Source organism: Stegostoma tigrinum, chromosome 1 (assembly GCF_030684315.1).
Source record: "Stegostoma tigrinum isolate sSteTig4 chromosome 1, sSteTig4.hap1, whole genome shotgun sequence".
NCBI lineage: Eukaryota > Metazoa > Chordata > Chondrichthyes > Orectolobiformes > Stegostomatidae > Stegostoma > Stegostoma tigrinum.
Window position 1 is genome coordinate 104633453 of NC_081354.1, and position 18636 is coordinate 104652088.

Here is an 18636-nt window from a genome sequence, read left to right on the forward strand (position 1 = left end):
TTTAAGAACTGGAATTATAGATCAGTCAGCTTAACAGTAATGGGGTCAATAATAAAATCTTTACCAAAAGGATGGAACAGAAAAGCATCCAGAAATGAGAAATGTAACAATGAACAGTCAGTCTGTAGTTCAATGAGGAAAATCCTGCTGTACCAAACATATCAATATTTTTGAGGTGGTAACAGACAGAATAGACAAAGATAATATAATAGAAATAGTTTATCTAGATTTTCAAAAGACCTTTGATAAGCTGTCCCATAATGGACAAATGAATAAGGTCAGAGAACTATAAGTTAGAGGACAGGTGATGGAAGGAATTGTTGAGAGGCTTTGAAATAAAGTGGGGAATAAAGGGTAGAAAGTGCTGATTCCATTCTGATCACTATAATAATGATTTACTTGGAAATCAAAACACAAATTTTACATTTGCAGATGACACCAAAGTCAGTTGTAGTTAATACAGAGGACAGCATGGAGTTGACAGGCACCACATGCACAAGCATTCACTTCCTTCAGCAGTGTGTACTATCTACAAGTTGCACTGTAGAAATTCACCAAGGTTTCTTCAACTGCCCTTTCCAAACCCATGACTATTGCCGTCAAAGGAATGAGTAGCAGATACACAGGAACACCAATACTACCAGCAGGCTTTTCATTCCAAGCTTGGAAGTACCACCATTCCTTCACTGTCACTGGGTCAAAATCCTGGAATTATCCTCCCTAATGGCATTCTAGTCTACTAACACAGCACAGACTGTGGCAGTTCACCACCAGCTTCTCAAGGGTAACTCTGATTGGCAATAAATTCTAGCCCAGCCAAAAATAACCAGATTACATGAATGCAGAAAAGGCTGGTGTTTTATAACCTTTTCTCAAACAGCAATATTTAGTTAATTTCTTGGTTAATTGAATGGCTGGGACATCTGAAATCTCAGCTACTGAAACGGTGGGGAAGTTGGTGATGTAGTAGAAATGTCCCCATGGGTAACGCAGGGGGGAAAAAAAAAAGTAAGACTTATAGAAGACACATACTGGTCTAACATGTCTTCCATACTTCAAAAATGAAGCTCCTGTATGAACACTACATCCATTTCCAAATATTATTGTTTTGGTTTTGCTGCCTTTTCTCAGTCTGAGAATCCAAAGGCCAAAGCTAATGATTAGAGGCTATGAGTTCAAATCCTACCATGACCAAATTTAAGTTCCAGTGCTTAATCTAGAATGTAATCTGGAATGTGATTGATCGTCATTTTTGTTTTTATTTATTTTGGGAGGATGTGTGCTTCGTTGGCTGGCCAGTATTTATTCCCCATCTCTAGTTGCCCTTGAGAAGATGAGCTGCTGACTTCAACCGCTGCAGTCCACTGCTGTGGGTTGACTCGCAATGCCACTGGGGAGGGAATTCCGGGATTTTGATCCAGCAATAGTGAAGGAACACTGAGATGTATTCCAAGTCAGGATGGTGAGTGGCTTGGAGGGTAACTTGAAGGTGGCAGTGTTTCCATACATCTCCTACTCTTGTCCTTCTAGATGGAAATGGTTGTGGGTTTGCAAGGCACTGTCTGAGGGGTCTGGTGAACTTCTGCAGTGTATCTTGTAGATCACACATCTTGCTGCTACAGAGCATCAGTGGTGGAGGGATTGGATGCTTGTGGATGCAGTGCCAAACAAGCAGGCTGCTTTATCCTGCATGGTATCAAGCTTCTGGACTGTTGTTTGAGTTGCACCCATCCAGGCTAGCGTGGCATATTCCACCACACTCCTGACTTGTGCCTTGTAGTTGATGGACACGCTTAGGTGAGTCAGGAGCTGTGTTACTCGTCTCTGACCTGCTCTTGTAGCCACTGTGTTTACATGTCAAGTCCAGTTGAATCTCTGGCTAATGATAACTCCCAGGATGTTGATAGTGAGGGATTCAGTGATGGAAACACCGTTGAATGTCAATGGGTGGTGGTTAGATTGTCTCTTATTGGTGATAGTCATAGCCTGGCATTTGTGTGGTGCAAATGCCACTTGCCACTTGTCAGCCCAAGCCTGGATATTGTCCAGATCTTGTTGCATTTGAACAATGACTGTATCTAAGAAGTCTCAAATGGTGCTGAACATTGTGCGAACATCCCCACTTCTGACCTTATGATGGAGGGCATGTCATTGATGAAGCAGCTGAAAATGGTTGGGCCTAGGACACTACCCTGAGGAACTCCTACACAGATGACCTGGAGCCGAGATGACTGACTTCCATCAGCCACCACCATCTTCCAATGTGCAAGGTATGACTCCAACCAGGAGAAAGTTTGCCCCAGATATGCATTGATTATAATTTTGCTGGTGCTCCTTGATGCCACACTCGGTCAAATGCAGCCTTGATGTCAAAGGCTGTCACTCTCACCTCACCTTTGGAATTCAGCCCTTTTTGTCCATGTTTGAAACAAGGCTGTAGCGAGGTCAGGAACTGTGGCCCTACTGGAACACAAACTGAGCATCACTGAGCAGGTTATTGCTGAGCAGTTGCTGCTTGACAGCACTGTTGATGACACCTTCCTTCACTTTACTGATGATCGACAGTAGACTGATGGGGCAGTAATTGGCTGGGTTGGATTTGTCCTGCTTTTTATGTAGAGGACAAACCTGGGCAACTTATCACATTGTCAAGTACATACCAGTGTTGGAACTGTGCAGGAACATCTTGTCTAGGGGAGTGGCAAGTTCTGGAGCACAAGTCTACAGTACTATTGCCGGAATGCTTTTGAAGCCCATAGCCTTTGCAGTATCCAGTATCTCCAACTGTTTCTTGATATTATGTGGAGTGATCGATTGGCTGAAGACTGGTATCTGTAATGCTGGTGACCCCTGGAAGAAGTGCCTCCATTATTGCACCCCTAACACTGTAGCTTTTCAGTGGTAGAGATAACACGGTGTGAAGCTGAATGAACACAGCAGGCCAAGCAGCAGAGGAGCAGGAACGCTAACATTTCGGACCTAGACCCTTCTTCATTTTTCTCTAGAAGGGTCGAGGCCCGAAACATCAGCCTTCCTGCTCCTCTGACGCTGCTTGGCCTGCTGTGTTCATCCAGCTCTACACCTTGTTATCTCAGATTCTCCAGCATCTGCAGTTCCTACTATCTCTGAGCTTTTCAGTAGTGTGCTGTTAGTTTGGAATAATCACCTGGCTAATTTACCTCAGTCACTGCCATAGGCTTAAATATCTTGTTGAATTCTTGGCCAAACTGTTACCAACTATTCTAAACATACAATGTGATCAAAGTATTTTTTGACATTGGCCTTTCTTACCTCTGTTGCCTGTGTGGCCCCAACCTGTTATGAAGCAGTAAGTATCTGGTTCTGCAACCTGGTTTCTTCTGGGAAGGCAGACAGGTCGGACATAGCTGGTCTCGATGATTTCTTCACGTAACTCCACCACACTGATGTCATAATCAACAAACGCTCTGTTATAGCGTGGGTGTAAGATAATCCGGTTCACCTTCCGGGTCTGTGTGGATTCAGATGGATGGTCCAGATTGTTGATACCAAAAACAACATTCCAGACAGCTGCATTTTCACGGCTACAAGAAGAAAAAAAATTTGCTGATATATACCAACTAACTTACCTGGTTTTTGTTTCAGCAGATTAAATTATCATTGAAGTTTACACAACAGTTATCTGTCACAGTCTTGATTTAGGCCTTCAGCTACTTCAGCTGGTAAGGTTCTATCTACTCACAACCATTTGTCCACCTTCTCCATCTTGTGCTGCTGTTTTGAGTGCTTTAACCTTAAACTAGGCCCAGTGCTGCTAGAGCAACCAGCAGACACCCTCGATTCTTGGTGTATCAATTGAAGCCCTTTCCCAATCTTCTGCTTGCTCCACAATTCAGGATGCCATATTCTGAGACCTTCTGCATCAATGCACTATTCTTACATTCCTTTATCCACTATGACCTAGCCCTGCAATCTCACTCTTACAGTTGACCATTTTTAGCTTTTCCTTCTGTGACCCCAATACTGCTTTTGATTGGAAAGCCATTTTTCTCTCATCAGCTTTCTTCTCTTACTTAGTGTAAAATACCACCTTCAGTTTGTGTCCTCTTTGTCAATGATTTTTACTGCAATTTTTACTGGTCTTAAAACTGTCAGCTACCTGCAAGCCTTCTGCTCCCACCACCAGAGAGAAAAAATAAAAAAAAACACATAGCTGAGGATAGACGAAAACCACGAGCAGAACTAAAACACAATGATTTTCAAGATGTATTTCCACTCTAATGTTTTGTAAAACAAAACTTTATGCCAACAGCAAACAATAGAAACAAATAGAAGAATCACAGTCTGCACACAGAAACAGCCATAGGGAAAAGGACAGTGGGTTCTGGAAATTCATTGGCTGAAATCCTGATAGTTAGCCATACTTTCAAGTGCTCTAATGTTTTAACCCCAGAAGCACACAGAGTGTCACCAGGTACTTGAGCCACACGACTAACAAATCCGGAGTGGGGGATATTTTATTTGGGTTCATTGCCCAGGCACTGACCTGAATCCCACAGAGCCTCTTCCAATCTTCTGTGTATTGGTAAGAAACAGAGATTTTCTGTTCCAAAACATACCATACAGTCCTCGGAGATCTAGACTGCTTCTTTGGCATATTTGGTGTTCCACACTGCAATACAATGCTAAACTTCAACAGAGCTGGTAGCAAGAGTTCCTAGCAGAAAGCAAACCTGCTCTTGGCAATCACTTCTGCCACCTTTGCTTTTCCTGGGTTTCGAGGTAACTTTGATTATTACAAGATTTCTAGAAAATCCCAGAAATGGCTGGAATTGGAATTGTGCTTGAAGTCTGGCCAAATCAATGAGCAAATTCACTATCCTTTTTGCTTTCCTTCCTTATGCTTTCATTTACAGGTACACAAGCACTGTTCATTGGCACTCACAAAGAAGAAATATATTGGACTTGAAATGTTAACTGGTTCTCTCCACAATGTGCCAGACCTGCTAAGATTTACATACAAATTAGGAGCGGCAGTAAGCTATTCAACTCTTGGCTGATTGGTTCAAGGCTTCTGCTTTTCTGTCTGTTTACCTTTGTGCCTCTTGTTAGTCAAGAATTTAACTTAGTCCGCCTTAAATGTATTCAATTATCATGCCTCCACTATTCTCAGGAGATGGCAATTCCACAGATACATGACCCTCCGACCAAAAAAAACTTCTCTTGTCTGTATGTTAAATGGGAGATACTTTACTTTTAAACTGTGTCTTCTAGTTCTTCTCTCTCCCACAAGTGGAAACATCCTCTCAGAACCCACCCTATCAAGTGCCCACAGGATCATATACATTTCAATGAGATTACCTCTCATTCTTCAGTCGATACATGTCCAACTTTTCCTTATAAAATAACACCTTTAACGCAGGAATCAGTCAAGACAACTTCTTGGTAACTGCTTTGAATGCAAATACATCCTTTCTTAAATAAGGCAACGAGACTTGTATATAGTACTCTCATACACAGTCTTACCAGTGCCCTGTATAACCATTTTAAAACTTCCTTGATTTTACATTTCATACCACTTACAATAATCAACATTTCATTTACCTTCCTAATCAGTTGCTGGGCCTGCACAGCAATGTTTTGTGATTCATGCCATGTACCTGGTTCCCTTCTATCATTTCTTGTACTCTCTCTCTATTTATATAATATGCTGCTTTTCTATTCTACCAATCAAAGTGGAAAAGTTCACATTTACTTACATCATACTCCATCCGGCAAATGTTTATAACTACATTTAACCTGTATACATTTCAGTGTAGACTTCTTGCATCCTGTTCACAACTTACCTTCCTATCTGCCCTTGAACCATCAAACACAGCAACCACATGTTTGGAACCTCCAAATACCTTCTGAAAATCTAACTGCTTTCCCTTTAACCATGCATGTGTTATTGCCCGAAAGAATGCTAATAAATTAGAGAAATAGGATTTCTCTGACAAAAAATCATGTTGCCCCTGTATAATTACATTATGATTTTCTAAATACCCTGCTTTAACTTTCTTAAAAAAAATCAAGTATTTCTTTAGAACAAAGTTGGTTTAACCAGTCTCTAGTTTCTTGCTTATTGTCTCCCCACTTTCTTGTCTGGAGGAACTTTAGTTAATATTTTCCAATCTGTTGAGACTTTTTGGCATCAAAGGAATTTTGAAAAATCAAACCAAAGCATTTGCCATCTCAGCAGTCATTCTTTTAAGACCTTAGGATGCAAATCATCAGAACCTAAAGATTTTCAGCTTTTAGTCGGATTAATTTTCTCCTTTCCCTGGTGATTATAATTCTTTTACATGTCTCCCTCTCATTCTCATGATTTATAATTATTTCTGCAATGTTATCTGCTGCCCTCATCCATTATTAATTCCCCAACACTCACCCTTTAACACTATATTTAGTTACTCTTTTCCTTTTGAAATATCTGTAGAAACCATTAAGTCAGTTGGCTAGATAATTGGCTTGTGATGCAAAGTAATGCCAATAGTGTAGGTTCAATTCTTACACCAGGTGAAGTTACCGTGAAGAATTCTCCTTTTGCCTGAGGTGTGGTGACCTTAAAGTTAAACTACCACCAGTCACCAGTCATAATGAGAGAGCAGCTCTATAGTTCACCAGGACAATGGCAACTTTATCTTAGAAACTTGTACTAGCTTATATTTTATATTTCTACCTAACTTTCTCTTAAACTCCAATTTCTCACACATTACTATTAGTAATTCTTCACTCATTTTAATCTGATCTAATCCGATGAAATGCCATCAATCTTTGTAAAATTAAAAACTTTGCCTTCAGTTTAATGCTATTTTTAACTTGTTTAGTTATCCGATGTTGTTGTATCCTTTTCCTACACTTCTGTCACAACTTAAAAATAAACTAATTTCTCAGTTTTCTTTAGCCAGCTCTGTCTTCATGCCCTCAAAACCTCCCTTAGAATTCTCTTAGACCCAATCTTCTCTCTCTGAAATTGATCATAACATAACTGAGTTTTGCATTCATTGTCATTCAATTTCAGGACCCCTTTACAATTAAGTCATTAGTTAGCCCTGTCTTATTGCACACTGCCACCTCTAAAACAACCTTCTCTCTGGGCGGTTTGAGAACAATTATGCTGTAATAAAATTGCCCTCAAAATAGTCTATGAACTTATCTTCTAAGCAATCTTTGCCAATTTGATTCATCCAGAACCTTGGCCCGGCATGGTTCAGGTGAAGACTGTTGTATTGGTATGGCTTCTGTTTGCTGCCAGCACCCAATGAAACAAAACACAGTTATCACACTGCAATCACTGAACCACGCATTTAACTCTGATCTTATTTATCTCATATCAATTTGCTCATAACTCGGGTAACAATCCAAGGCTTGTTACTTTTGAGGTTCCACTATTGAATTGAACTTCAAGTGCATATTTCTTGAGTAGAATCTCCTTCTCTATTCAACTATGTCATTGCAACTCGTGCACCATGACAACAAGATCTCACCCATAGTATATTCCACTCCAGCACAGAAATCTCAACATCTGACCAATTGGACACCGCAACCTTGTTGACTCTCTTGTTTGCAGCAAGCAATGTCCATCGTGACAGAATTGTCCCTAACTACTGTTACATTCCTATTAACTCACCTCACTTGTTTAGCTCCCACTGTCATCTATTCACCCACTCTACTGCTGCTTTAGTCTGTACAGGGTGTGATAGCCTCAAAGCTATTAGACATTTGCAGAACCTGAGGATCACTGGGGAATTAATAGATGCAGGAAATCACCAGTTTGGTAATCCACATAAGAAGCGATCCTAATTTTACTTCATCACACAATGAACAGGAGTCTGATTACTGACAATTCCAAGTCCACTTCATTAAGAGATAGTAGGAACTGCAGTTGTTGGAGGTTCTAAGATATCAAGGTGTCGAGCTGGATGAACACAGCAGGCCAAGCAGCATCAGAGGAGCAGGAAAGCTGATGTTTTGGGTCTAGACCTTTCTTCGGAAATGGGGGAGGGGAAAGGGATTCTGAAATGAATAGGGAGAGAGGGAGAGGCAGATACAAGATGGATAAAGGAGAAGGCAGGTGGAGAGGAGACAGACAGGTCAAAGAGGCAGGGGTGCAGCCAGTAAAGGTGAGTGTAGGTGTGGAATTAGGAGGGGATAGGTCAGTCTAGGGAGGATGGACAGGTCAAGGAGGTGGGATGGGGGTAGGGCTTGAGATGGGAGGAGGGGATAGGGGGAGGAAGGACAGGTTAGGGAGGCAGGGACAAGCCTGGCTGGTTTTAGGAAGTGGGTCTGTGGAGGAGAGATTTTGAATCTTCTGAAGTCCACATTGATACCATTAAGCTGCAGGGTTCCCAAGCAAAAGATGAGGTGCTGTTCCTGCAACCTTTGGGTGGCATCGTTGTGGCACTGCAGGAGGCACAGGATGGACATGTCGTCTGAGGAGTGAGAGGGGGAGTTGAAATGGTTCACGACTGGGAGGTGCAGTTGCTTGTTGCGAACCAAGCGTAGGTGTTCCACAAAGTGGTCCCCAAGACTTCGCTTGGCTTCCCTGATGTAGAGGAGGCCACATGGGAACAGCAGATACAGTATAGCTAATGTCGTATACTGTATCTGCTGTTCCCAATGTGGCCTGCTCTACATCGGGGAAACCAAGCGGAAGCTTGGGGACCGCTTTGTGGAACACCTACGTTTGGTTCACAACAAAAAACTGCACCTCCCAGTCGCGAACCGTTTCAACTCCCTCTCCAACGCCTCAGATTAAATGTCCATCCTGGGCCTCCTGCAGTGCCACAATGATGCCACCCAAAGGTTGCAGGAACAGCATCTCATATTTCCCTTGGGAACCCTGCAGCCCAATGGTATCAATGTGGACTTCACAAGCTTCAAAATCTCCCCTCCACCGACCCACTTCCTAAAACCAGTCTAGCTCGTCCCCGCCTCCCTAGCCTGCCCTTCCTCCTACCTATCCCCTCCTCTCACTTAAAGCCCCACCCCCATCTCCTACCTGCCAGCGTCATGCCACCCCCATGACCTTTCTGTCCTCCCTGGACTGACCTACTCGCCCCCCCCTTAACTCCCCACCTACACTCACCTCTACTGGCTCCAACCCGCGTCTTTACCTGTCTGTCTCCTCTCCACCTATCTTGTCCTTTATCCATTTTTATCCACCTCCCCTTCTTTCCCTATTTATTTCAGAAGCCCCTTTTCCTTCCCCATTTCTGAAGAAGGGTCTAGACCTGAAACATTATCTTTCCTGCTCCTCTGATGTTGCTTAGCCTGCTGTGTTCATCCAGCTCTACACCTTATTATCTCCACTTCATTAATGTGCCTAGTCTTTTTTGACAAAGGGTCAATGGGACTATAATTTCAGGAGCAAGGAAGAAGCTGATGAAAGTATTGGGAACAATTTGTAGCATATGAAGCACCCAATATTTATATAGGATTTCATATTTTAATCTTTCTCTCATTTATTGACTGAGCTTTCAGTTTTAGGTTCAATACTGTGCGACTTACCCTTCAAAGCAATGTGCTACCGTCAATACCCATTTGTGTCCGATCAGTACACAGCCACAAATGTGCCCACTTGGTTCACTCTGCAATGAGCACTGCCAGGGCCAACGGCCTGGGCGACTAGTTCTGCCTCCAAGAATTCGTTTATTTAGTCGAGTTGCCGGTCGCTGACCGCAGCCTAGAAATGGTAAATTAATTTATCGATGGATTAATTTTTTTCATAACCTATAACTCACCCTGACCAAGAATTCTCCTTTCTTTTGTAATCTTCAGCCATTTTCTTTCTCTCTCACTCTGTCCTGTTCCAACTTTCCCCAAGTAAAAGCATGCTCCAGCCCCCATGTCATGCACTGCACTTGTGCAACCTTGCATATTGGAATTAATTATTAAGGAAGTAAGAGGAGAACATCTGGAAAATCATAATCTAATCAAGTCAGAAACTTCATGAAAGTGAAATCATGTCTGACTAATTTATTCGAGTTTTTTGAGGAAGTATCCACGAGAGTGGATAGAGAGGAACCAGTAGATGTGATGTATTTGAAGACTTTCTACAAGGTACCTCAGAGAAGGTTATTTCATAAGATAAGAGACCACAGCATTGGAGGTAGTACAGTGGCAGGGATTGACAATTGGCACATGGATAGGAAACAGCAAGTGGCAAGTTTCACATTGGCAATACATGACCAGTGGGGTTCCACAGGGATCAGTGTTAGATCTGCAACTATTTAGAATATATAAATGATTAATTTGGAGTGGTAAAAATGTATTTTTAATTGTAAAGAGGGCATAAATTCATTGAAATCTTTGCCAGTCCTAATGAATTGTCCAAGAATAAATGAATTATTAAAAAAAAGTGTTGGGTATATGCCTGGTCATATATAGAAATTGTGTTGCATAAGTGATTTCCAGACAATTAATTTCACAATGTTGTACTTATCATTGAGCATTTTTATGGACAATTTCAACTGTTAATTAATTGGAGATGTTTGTTAATATATCAGATTGACCACTTAAGTAATTATGGGAAATGTTTGTTTTCATAAGGGATTAGTTTAAGGAATTTCAATGACTTTAAAAAATTTGAGTTTTCATTTATCCCCAATTGCGACATCATCAATAGACACTGTCAGCATGTTTCCCAGGGTTTGCCCAAAGTGGACATGAGGTGAGTTGGTATAGAGAAGGAAGAGAAAATATTGGTTAGGGCACTGTGAGTTGCCATCAGTTGACAGAGGGACTATAAAAGACTGTGGGTGATTAAAGATATAGGTTGGCTTGGGGTATGAGGGACTATGGGATATATATAGCCAGGCATGTAAATAGAAGACTGGCTATAAAGGGTTGGGAGGGAATTGGTAGATGGGCATGGAGCTATAAAGGCCATGAGGGGACATAAATGGGCAGAGGTGGCACTGGTGTATTGATTGATGTACTGTAGAATGTACAAATGGGTACAGGGTGAGGGTGGGTCGTAGGGACAGTGTGGAGGTGATGGGAAAAGAACAAAAGAAATGTTTTAATCTTTATTTTTAAGCTTGGAGCACAGTGCTGGAGCCCTGAGGTAGGCTGTTCCTCCTTTGGAACGGAAAACCTCTTAGGATCTTCTTGGGTTGTCTGGCCCAAGTCCCAATCTATCATCACCAGCCACATCTAAGGATTGTGTTCACAGGTCTGGGATTTCTATCACCTCTGTACACCCAACCTGGGAAGAGAAATCACAGCCTTACCATCTTTTATAGAAATAATTCAAATCTCACTTGCATCAGTTGTAGATAACATTGATTATTAGTCTAGGTGCACTAAAACTTATTTACCAGACATTCATAAAACTTCAAAGCAGCAAGGCAGATTCATCAAATTACAGCTGGCAAAGACAACATCAGGTGAATTTTAAATCCAACTACCACTAAATTGGAATCTTTTCAACTTTCTTCTTGGCCAGTCTGACAGTTTCAAGGCTCCTTTAGTATTAATCTTCTTATGAAGTATTAAGCAGTAGTTTCACGCTCATTACCTGGTCAATAATTTTGGGTTACTGAGTTGAGAAATAAATATATACCAGTTTAAAAAAAGGAGTTTCCAAAATTAAATTTGAAGAGAAGAACATCGTAAGATGCAAAATAAAGTTATGAATAAGAGAATATAAGAATGTAAGAAATTATGTAAAGAAAGGCCAGGAGATCAAAGACGGGACCTGAGGAGAGATTGCTGACAAGTAATAAGTATTTTGCAAATATAGTCCATAAAACAAGAATTGACAAATGGGAAGTGAGATCCAAGTGAAGACAGCCCTGTGTTATTAGAGGATAAACAGAAATGTGTGATGTAATTGTCAAGTGCAGGATTTAATTTCAGATTTTACAAAAGAGAAATGACAGGGAGTGGAGGGCAAGATAAACTCTAATTTAGTCTTATAATTGGCAAAGGCTCCAAATTTCAGTATTTAAACATTCTTGTATCTGCTTCAGCGTCAAGAGCTGGACACCCGCTTAATAGTCTCTGGGCAAACTAAATCAAGGCAAATGCAGAGCAGTGGGTAGAGCCCAGAGCAGAAGCTGAATTTTCTCTACCAGTCTCTCATCAGCAACTGAAAGCTTTCCCATCTTAACATTTTAAGATTGGATCAGAAGGCAGAAGGGAAAATGATGGGAATTGGGCCAGTGCAAGGGTTTGCAGCTACTGCTCATATGGAGAATAAACACTAATATGGATTGATTATTCAGTAGAGGCTGATTGTGTATTATAATTCTGTTATAATCATCAGCTCAGTGAGATAATTGAGGATTGAAGTTACGGACTCCAGTCATCCGTTGAGATACACGATGTTGGATGGTCCAAGTTGTGACGTGAGCAGCTCCTGCACGTTGTAAGTTGGATGGTGATTGCTACTCTGGCCCATGATGTGAACCTTTTTGGCCACAATACATTGCCTGCTCATCACAGCCATGAGTGTGAATGGTTGTGATGCTGCAGGATGTGGTCAACAATGCTTAGGGCAGGATTTGTATGCCACACAGTAGGATAATGCCCAAGGGTCATATAGTTTATAGTGCTCATAGGTGTCTTTCATTTGTACTGTGTCTGTGCAATGCCGTTTCCTTCTGAAGGGCCTCATATCACTTGAAAGTGAAGTACCTCTCTCACAAAATGAAGCATTTGGCTCACCCACTGCAAATGAGCCGGCTGCCATTTTCAGCTCCTTTGTACATATTATTTGTATTATAATGAAGGAAACAACTATTGCACTTCACGCAGTAAGTCTCAGGCTCAGCTTTCTACCCTTGACTAACCCCAAAATGAGCATATTCCCTTCTTGGTTGTCCTCCGTGACAATCCCGTCCAGCATATGCATCTCACTCTTCATCTTCCCACTTTACCTCCTCAGCCCCAGCATAGCCACAGTCAACATAGATGATACATGTGACATTAGGAAATGAAAGCGAGCAATTCAAGATAATTACAATCATCGTGGAAATAATAATAAGTAAATTGCCACTGGTTGCCTTTCATACACAGTACACATAATTCCTTCTTCAAAGCAGTTGGAGCTATGGGTGGACAAGTCCCTAAGTTCTGATGATGTCATCCTAGTAGCTAGTGAGACCATGATTCATCGGTTTTAATGTCCCAAACTTCCCTAGAACTGGGGAAGTTAGCATTAGAAAGAAAATCAGCAAAATGTAACTCCTTTATTTAGAAAGGGACAGAGGCAAAGAAGCAAGAAACTGTAGGCCAGTTGCCCTTAACACCTGTCAAAGGGAAGATGGTGGAAAATAATATTAAAAGATGTTATAGCAAAACGTTTTGAAAAATCCAAGGTAATCAGGCAATGTCAATATGGTTTGGTGAAAAGGAAATCATGTTTAACTAACTTATTGGAATGCTTTGAAGAAGGAATTATGTACTGTGTATGAAAGGGAACCAGTGGCACGTACTTTAGCTAGATTTCCAGAAGCCATTTAATAAAACGCCACTTCAAAGAATGTTGCAGGAATTGGCACAGATAGGACATTAACTAGCTAACAGAAAACACTGAGTATGCATAACTGCACCACTTTCAGCATGGCAAGATGTAGTAAAGTCTAAATTTGCTGATGTAACAAAGTCGGTAGGGAAGTGAGTTGTGAAGAAGACATCAGAAGGCTACAAAGTGATACAGACAGGTTAATTGTATGGACAAAGATCTTGCAAACTATCCATTTTGGTAGGAAGAATTAAAATAAAGCACATTATTTAAATGGTGAGAGATTCCAAAGCTTTGAGGTATAGAAAGATCTGAGAAGCCAAGTGCATAAATCGCAAAAATGTTACTGTGCAGGTACAGCAGGCAGTTAGGACAGCTAATAGAATGTTATTGTTTATTAGGAGGGGAGTTGAATGTAAAAGTAGAGAGGTTATTCTTCAGTTATACTGAGCTTGAGGGGGTATACGTGTGCTTCTGATTCATACGTTTATCTGTCTCCCAGACTGCCGTTGGCAACTTGAAACCCATAACCAGCCATTAATTGACCATTACAGGAGAGTCGTGAAAATCCCCACTGACCTTCTCGTCCAGAAATTAATTGCTGAAGTGATAAGCAAGAGGTGAGTTTCTACAAATTGGCCCATTATTTCCTCTTTTCACCACTTTACCCACCAACTGGAGGGAGGGAAAAACATGCCCACAATTTTATGCAACAGCTGGATAAACAATGTAACATAAAAAAAGCCTTTTACTTACTTTCACTGGTGCAGAGCAGTGATACTTTGCTTTTACTTCGACACACCTGCCTATGTTAGGATGGGAAACAAGAAAATGTTTATTGGTACAAGGTGTATTTCAGCAATACATAACACTCTTTTCTATGTATGTTCTGAGTTTCTGCATCCCTTAAGGCTTGTATGAGCTACAAAGGTATGGGCTCACTCCAGAGTCTCACTCCAGAAACTAAGCAAAAAATCCAAGCTGACACATCAGTGTTGAGCTAAAGGGGCCCTGCGTTGGTTGATGTGCCACATTTCAGATGTGCCTCTGCCTGCTGTCATGATTGGAGGTTACAGATCCCATGGTACTTCTTTGAAGAACATCTTCAAGCATTATCTGATCTTTGTTACACTGTCATATTAGAGAACTTTGAATTGTGCAATTTAACTGCCATGTTTCTCACATTACAACAATGATTGTTTCTTCAAGAATACTTCTGGCAAGAATACTTAAAGACATTCTGAGGTAATAAAAAGGACTACAGAGATGTGTAATTTTTGAATAAACAATTAATTGTGTAGCAATACGGGCATTTCTGTAGTTAAGATGCATGCTGTAGTGTAGATTAAGTATGGCCATGGAGAGAGTGCGACGAAGGTTTCCCAGACTGATTCCTGGTTGGTAGAACTGAGGTATGAAAAGAAACTGGATCCATTAGGGCAATATTCTCTGGACTTTAGAAAAATGAGGAGAGATCTCATAGAAGCACGATTAGACAGGACAAATACTGGAAGGATGTTTGCAATGACCAGGGAGTCTAGCACCCAGTGGTCACAATCTAAGTGATCTACCCCCTATCCTTTGAGATGAAGAGAAATTTCTTCTCACAGAGAGTGGTTAACCTGTGTATATGGACATAATTCTTAGGATTAAATTGTTATTTGGGATCAAAGGGTAAGGGGTGAAAGTGGAAACAAGATACTGAGTTGGAAGATCAGCCACATTCATATTGAATGGTACAGCAGTTTGAAGGACCAAATGATCTACTACTGTTCCTATTATCTATGTTTCTAAATCGGTATTAGACAAAAAATTCAAATCTGTAGTCAAACTGCTGCTATTTCTATCCTGTGTTATTGACTCTTCAGATCATAAATTGTATCTTGTCCACTGTCAATGATCTGATATGATCAATAGGGGGCACCATAACATGCAGCAGGATGAAACCTGAGACACTCACTTTGCTATGTGAAAATACTCAAATAAATAACACATCATACACGGAAAGAGTTGACACAATTAGCTAAAAAGAGCTTAATACTCTTATCTGTCACTTTCCTGTCATTTATTTTAATACATACGCCAACCTGTTTACTACAAATGGATTAGCACCATTTCAAAAGTTCCAGATAAACATGCAAGGATACTGTATTGAGCATTTGTCTGCTTGGATCAGTGAGGAAAATTTTCATTACACCTCTGTGTCAGACGGTGTAAGATCAGTCTCTGTTCTAAGTGTCTCTTGTTCTGAATTCTGTTACTGAAATCTAAAGGGATACCTAAATCTAGTGAGTGTGATTAAACCCCCTTCATCAGATGTGACATTAAATCCTCCTAATCATCTCACTGACAAGGGCCATCTATAGAGGAAACATTCGTGGATGATGAAAAAAGCAAGTGCCAAAAGCTGTCCATTAAATCTATTCCTGTAACTTACTGAAACTGGGTGCACAATCAAAGTTGACAAGAAGGGCAATATTTGTAGTAAGGTAACCACAGGCAAATACTATGTTTGCAAACTGTCATGCAATATTCTGTTATGGATGTTTTACTACACGTAATAGAAATTAATTTTCCTTAAAATTAATCCTTATTCATCTGAAGAGTAGCTAATAGGCATGTAACATTCTCAAGAAGGTTTATAAGGCAATTACACTTAGTTTTGATGTATAGAAACCCAGGGAAAATTTACAAATAATGAATGGGATAAATAAATGAGACAGCAGCCTTTGAGTTCAGATAGAAATCTGCCTCCACAACAATTGGATTTCAAGATGCCTGGTTACACCTCCAAGGAAATCAGGGTACAACAGCACGCTTCCATTAGCGCTGCTGAAGAGTTTTATATTACTTGGGTCTGGCATTCAAATCCCATCACATATGTACTGACTGTTTCAAAGATTTTTTATGTCAAATGCTAATCTATAATTTCATTGACTGGTTTCACATATTAAACATTTTGAAAAATAGATGCTGTAGACTTCAAAGATTGCTGCAGATTGTTTGACAGCCTTGAACTTTTCAAGTTTCTGGAAGTTTCCAAAGTAGAGGATAGAGGGACATAGCTAGAGGACTTTACAGACTCTCACAGTTGCTAATTTCAAGGATTGCTTTGAGACTAATGAGGACACAGGTTTCATTTTATCGATGGGCTTGCCAGACACAGCACGAGTGAATCTCCACTAACTATTGTGAGAGAATGTAAATCTTTTTGTTCAGCAACAAAAAGTTTTGATCCATTTTGGAGTGGAGTGGGGGAGCAATACACAACTGTCTGTTGGATTTCTATCATACTTTAGTTGGGACTATGACTTTCATTTGGAAAGACGTGACAGCAGCTATCTTGGCTGTTAAGTGCCAAATCCAGCTAATGGTAGCAGAATAATCAAGAATTCACAGCTCTTTCACCAGAACCACCTTGAAATGTCATAAGAGATTGATACACGGACAAAAGAGACTGACACAAGCAGCTGCTCTATGCCTCCTCATCTTTCAAATGTCTGTCAAAAGCTATATCCCACTTAAAAGCAAAAATTTCAGCTCAGCTCTACCATCCACAGGAAAGTCACCAGCCATCTATTTAACCAGTCATCAAAGGAAAATCTGATCACTTTTACATGAACTTTAACTGTTATCGTTGTGTTACCCTTGTATTTTTGTCAGCTTTTTTGCACGTGTGTTGCTGAGGTCAGGACTTAATTTCATTTTTGTATAATTTTCTGTATCTCTACGTGTGAGAGTTTAAGGAATAAAACTAAATCTTTGCTAGTAAACACGCTGAGCCACACATAATGGAGTATGTACCAAATTGGAAATAGTTCATTATTTTCAACATTCAATCTCTATTCTAACCAACCCAGAGATGGGAAAAAGAGAGGGGTTAGTTCAACTCTCCTAACTTGTTCATAACATGGTGCTTACCCCTTTAGTAATAAGGCCTGTAGAGTGGAAACATTCTTAGTTTGCCAGTTAGAACTCAGGCGTAACCACTTTCTACGTTGTGTTTGGTTGTATTCTGACAATATTTGAGTGACTGAAGGGCCTCTGTGAACCAAACATACGAGAGTTGTTAAAACAAGGGATAAAGGACAAACTGAAAACATTTCTATTTTGGTTTTTGATCATTTGATCTGGCTTTCTTTCCCTAAAGCTACAAGAAACATGCAAAAACAAACTGTAAAGCACTTTTTACACAAGGAGTAAATGCAGTTGTTAGTCAAAATCTTTCCATTTGTCTTTTTTAAAAACTATAGTAATATTCGCAGGTCAGCAACGACTACTTTGATAAAGCAAATAAGTTATTAAATGGCCAATGTGAATTTTAAAATGTATTCTTTCCATGGGATGACTAATGGGCTGGTTGCTCACCCCTATTTACCCTTGAACTAGCTGTATAGTTCTAACTTGAATTTTGTTCCCAAAGCATTAACCTAGCTCCCTGGATTGCCAGTTCATTGACATTACCACTCCACCACTGTCTCTTCTACTAATAACCTTCATAGAGTTCTGGAGCCTTGACCTGTTTTTCATCTTTTCTCAGAAAGGCACTTTCTCCCCAATTATCTTAAGCAATTTCACGCACTAATCAATCAAAACAGGGTTCAAACCCTTGCCATTAGGTACTTGGCTATCAGTGAGAATGTGGAATCAATAAATTTCCACCAATAGGGAAGTTTTGAGGCACATAATATCTAAAAATGATTGCTTTAAACTCCTGTACAGTGACCCATTTATTGAAAAAGTCATAGTTTGTGTGTTCACAGTGAAGTTTTTTATGAGAAACATTCAAATGGAAAGAAAGGCTAAGAGCTTGGAGAGAAAAGAATGGTTTAAGTTTATAAATGATCAGAATCTCCCTATTTTTCCCTTTATTTGTCTTTTCCTGTGTTTAAATGAATAGTGAGTGCTTGTGCTACACCAAAAGAGATAATTTCTAAGAATTATCAAAGACATTTCGAATAATAGAGGAGTTATTTAAAATAACATTTTTGTCTTTTGTTATACTTCAGACATTGGATCCTTATCATTTAAAAAAAGGTCTATAACAAGTATCTCCATCCTAGTTTCTTTCTGAGATGCTTAGTCCTGCTTTGGATTGCGTGAGAAGACACTTTCAATTTGGTTTTGGTTGAGGTGCTAACTTT

General features: G+C 40.2%; 1 protein-coding gene across 5 annotated transcripts in view; it reads right to left on the reverse strand.

Annotated features, from left to right (window-relative positions):
* corin (corin, serine peptidase) overlaps positions 1-18636 on the reverse strand; it is a 212727-nt gene that overhangs the window by 17455 nt on the left and 176636 nt on the right. For all 5 annotated transcript variants that reach the window (XM_048544649.2, XM_048544631.2, XM_048544678.2 and 2 more), the window contains 4 exons: positions 17414-17536; positions 14249-14298; positions 9532-9706; positions 3292-3563 (listed from right to left, as the gene is read on the reverse strand). In XM_048544649.2, coding sequence (XP_048400606.1) covers positions 3292-3563; positions 9532-9706; positions 14249-14298; positions 17414-17536 — 620 coding nt within the window. The remainder of the gene's footprint in view (positions 1-3291; positions 3564-9531; positions 9707-14248; positions 14299-17413; positions 17537-18636) is intronic.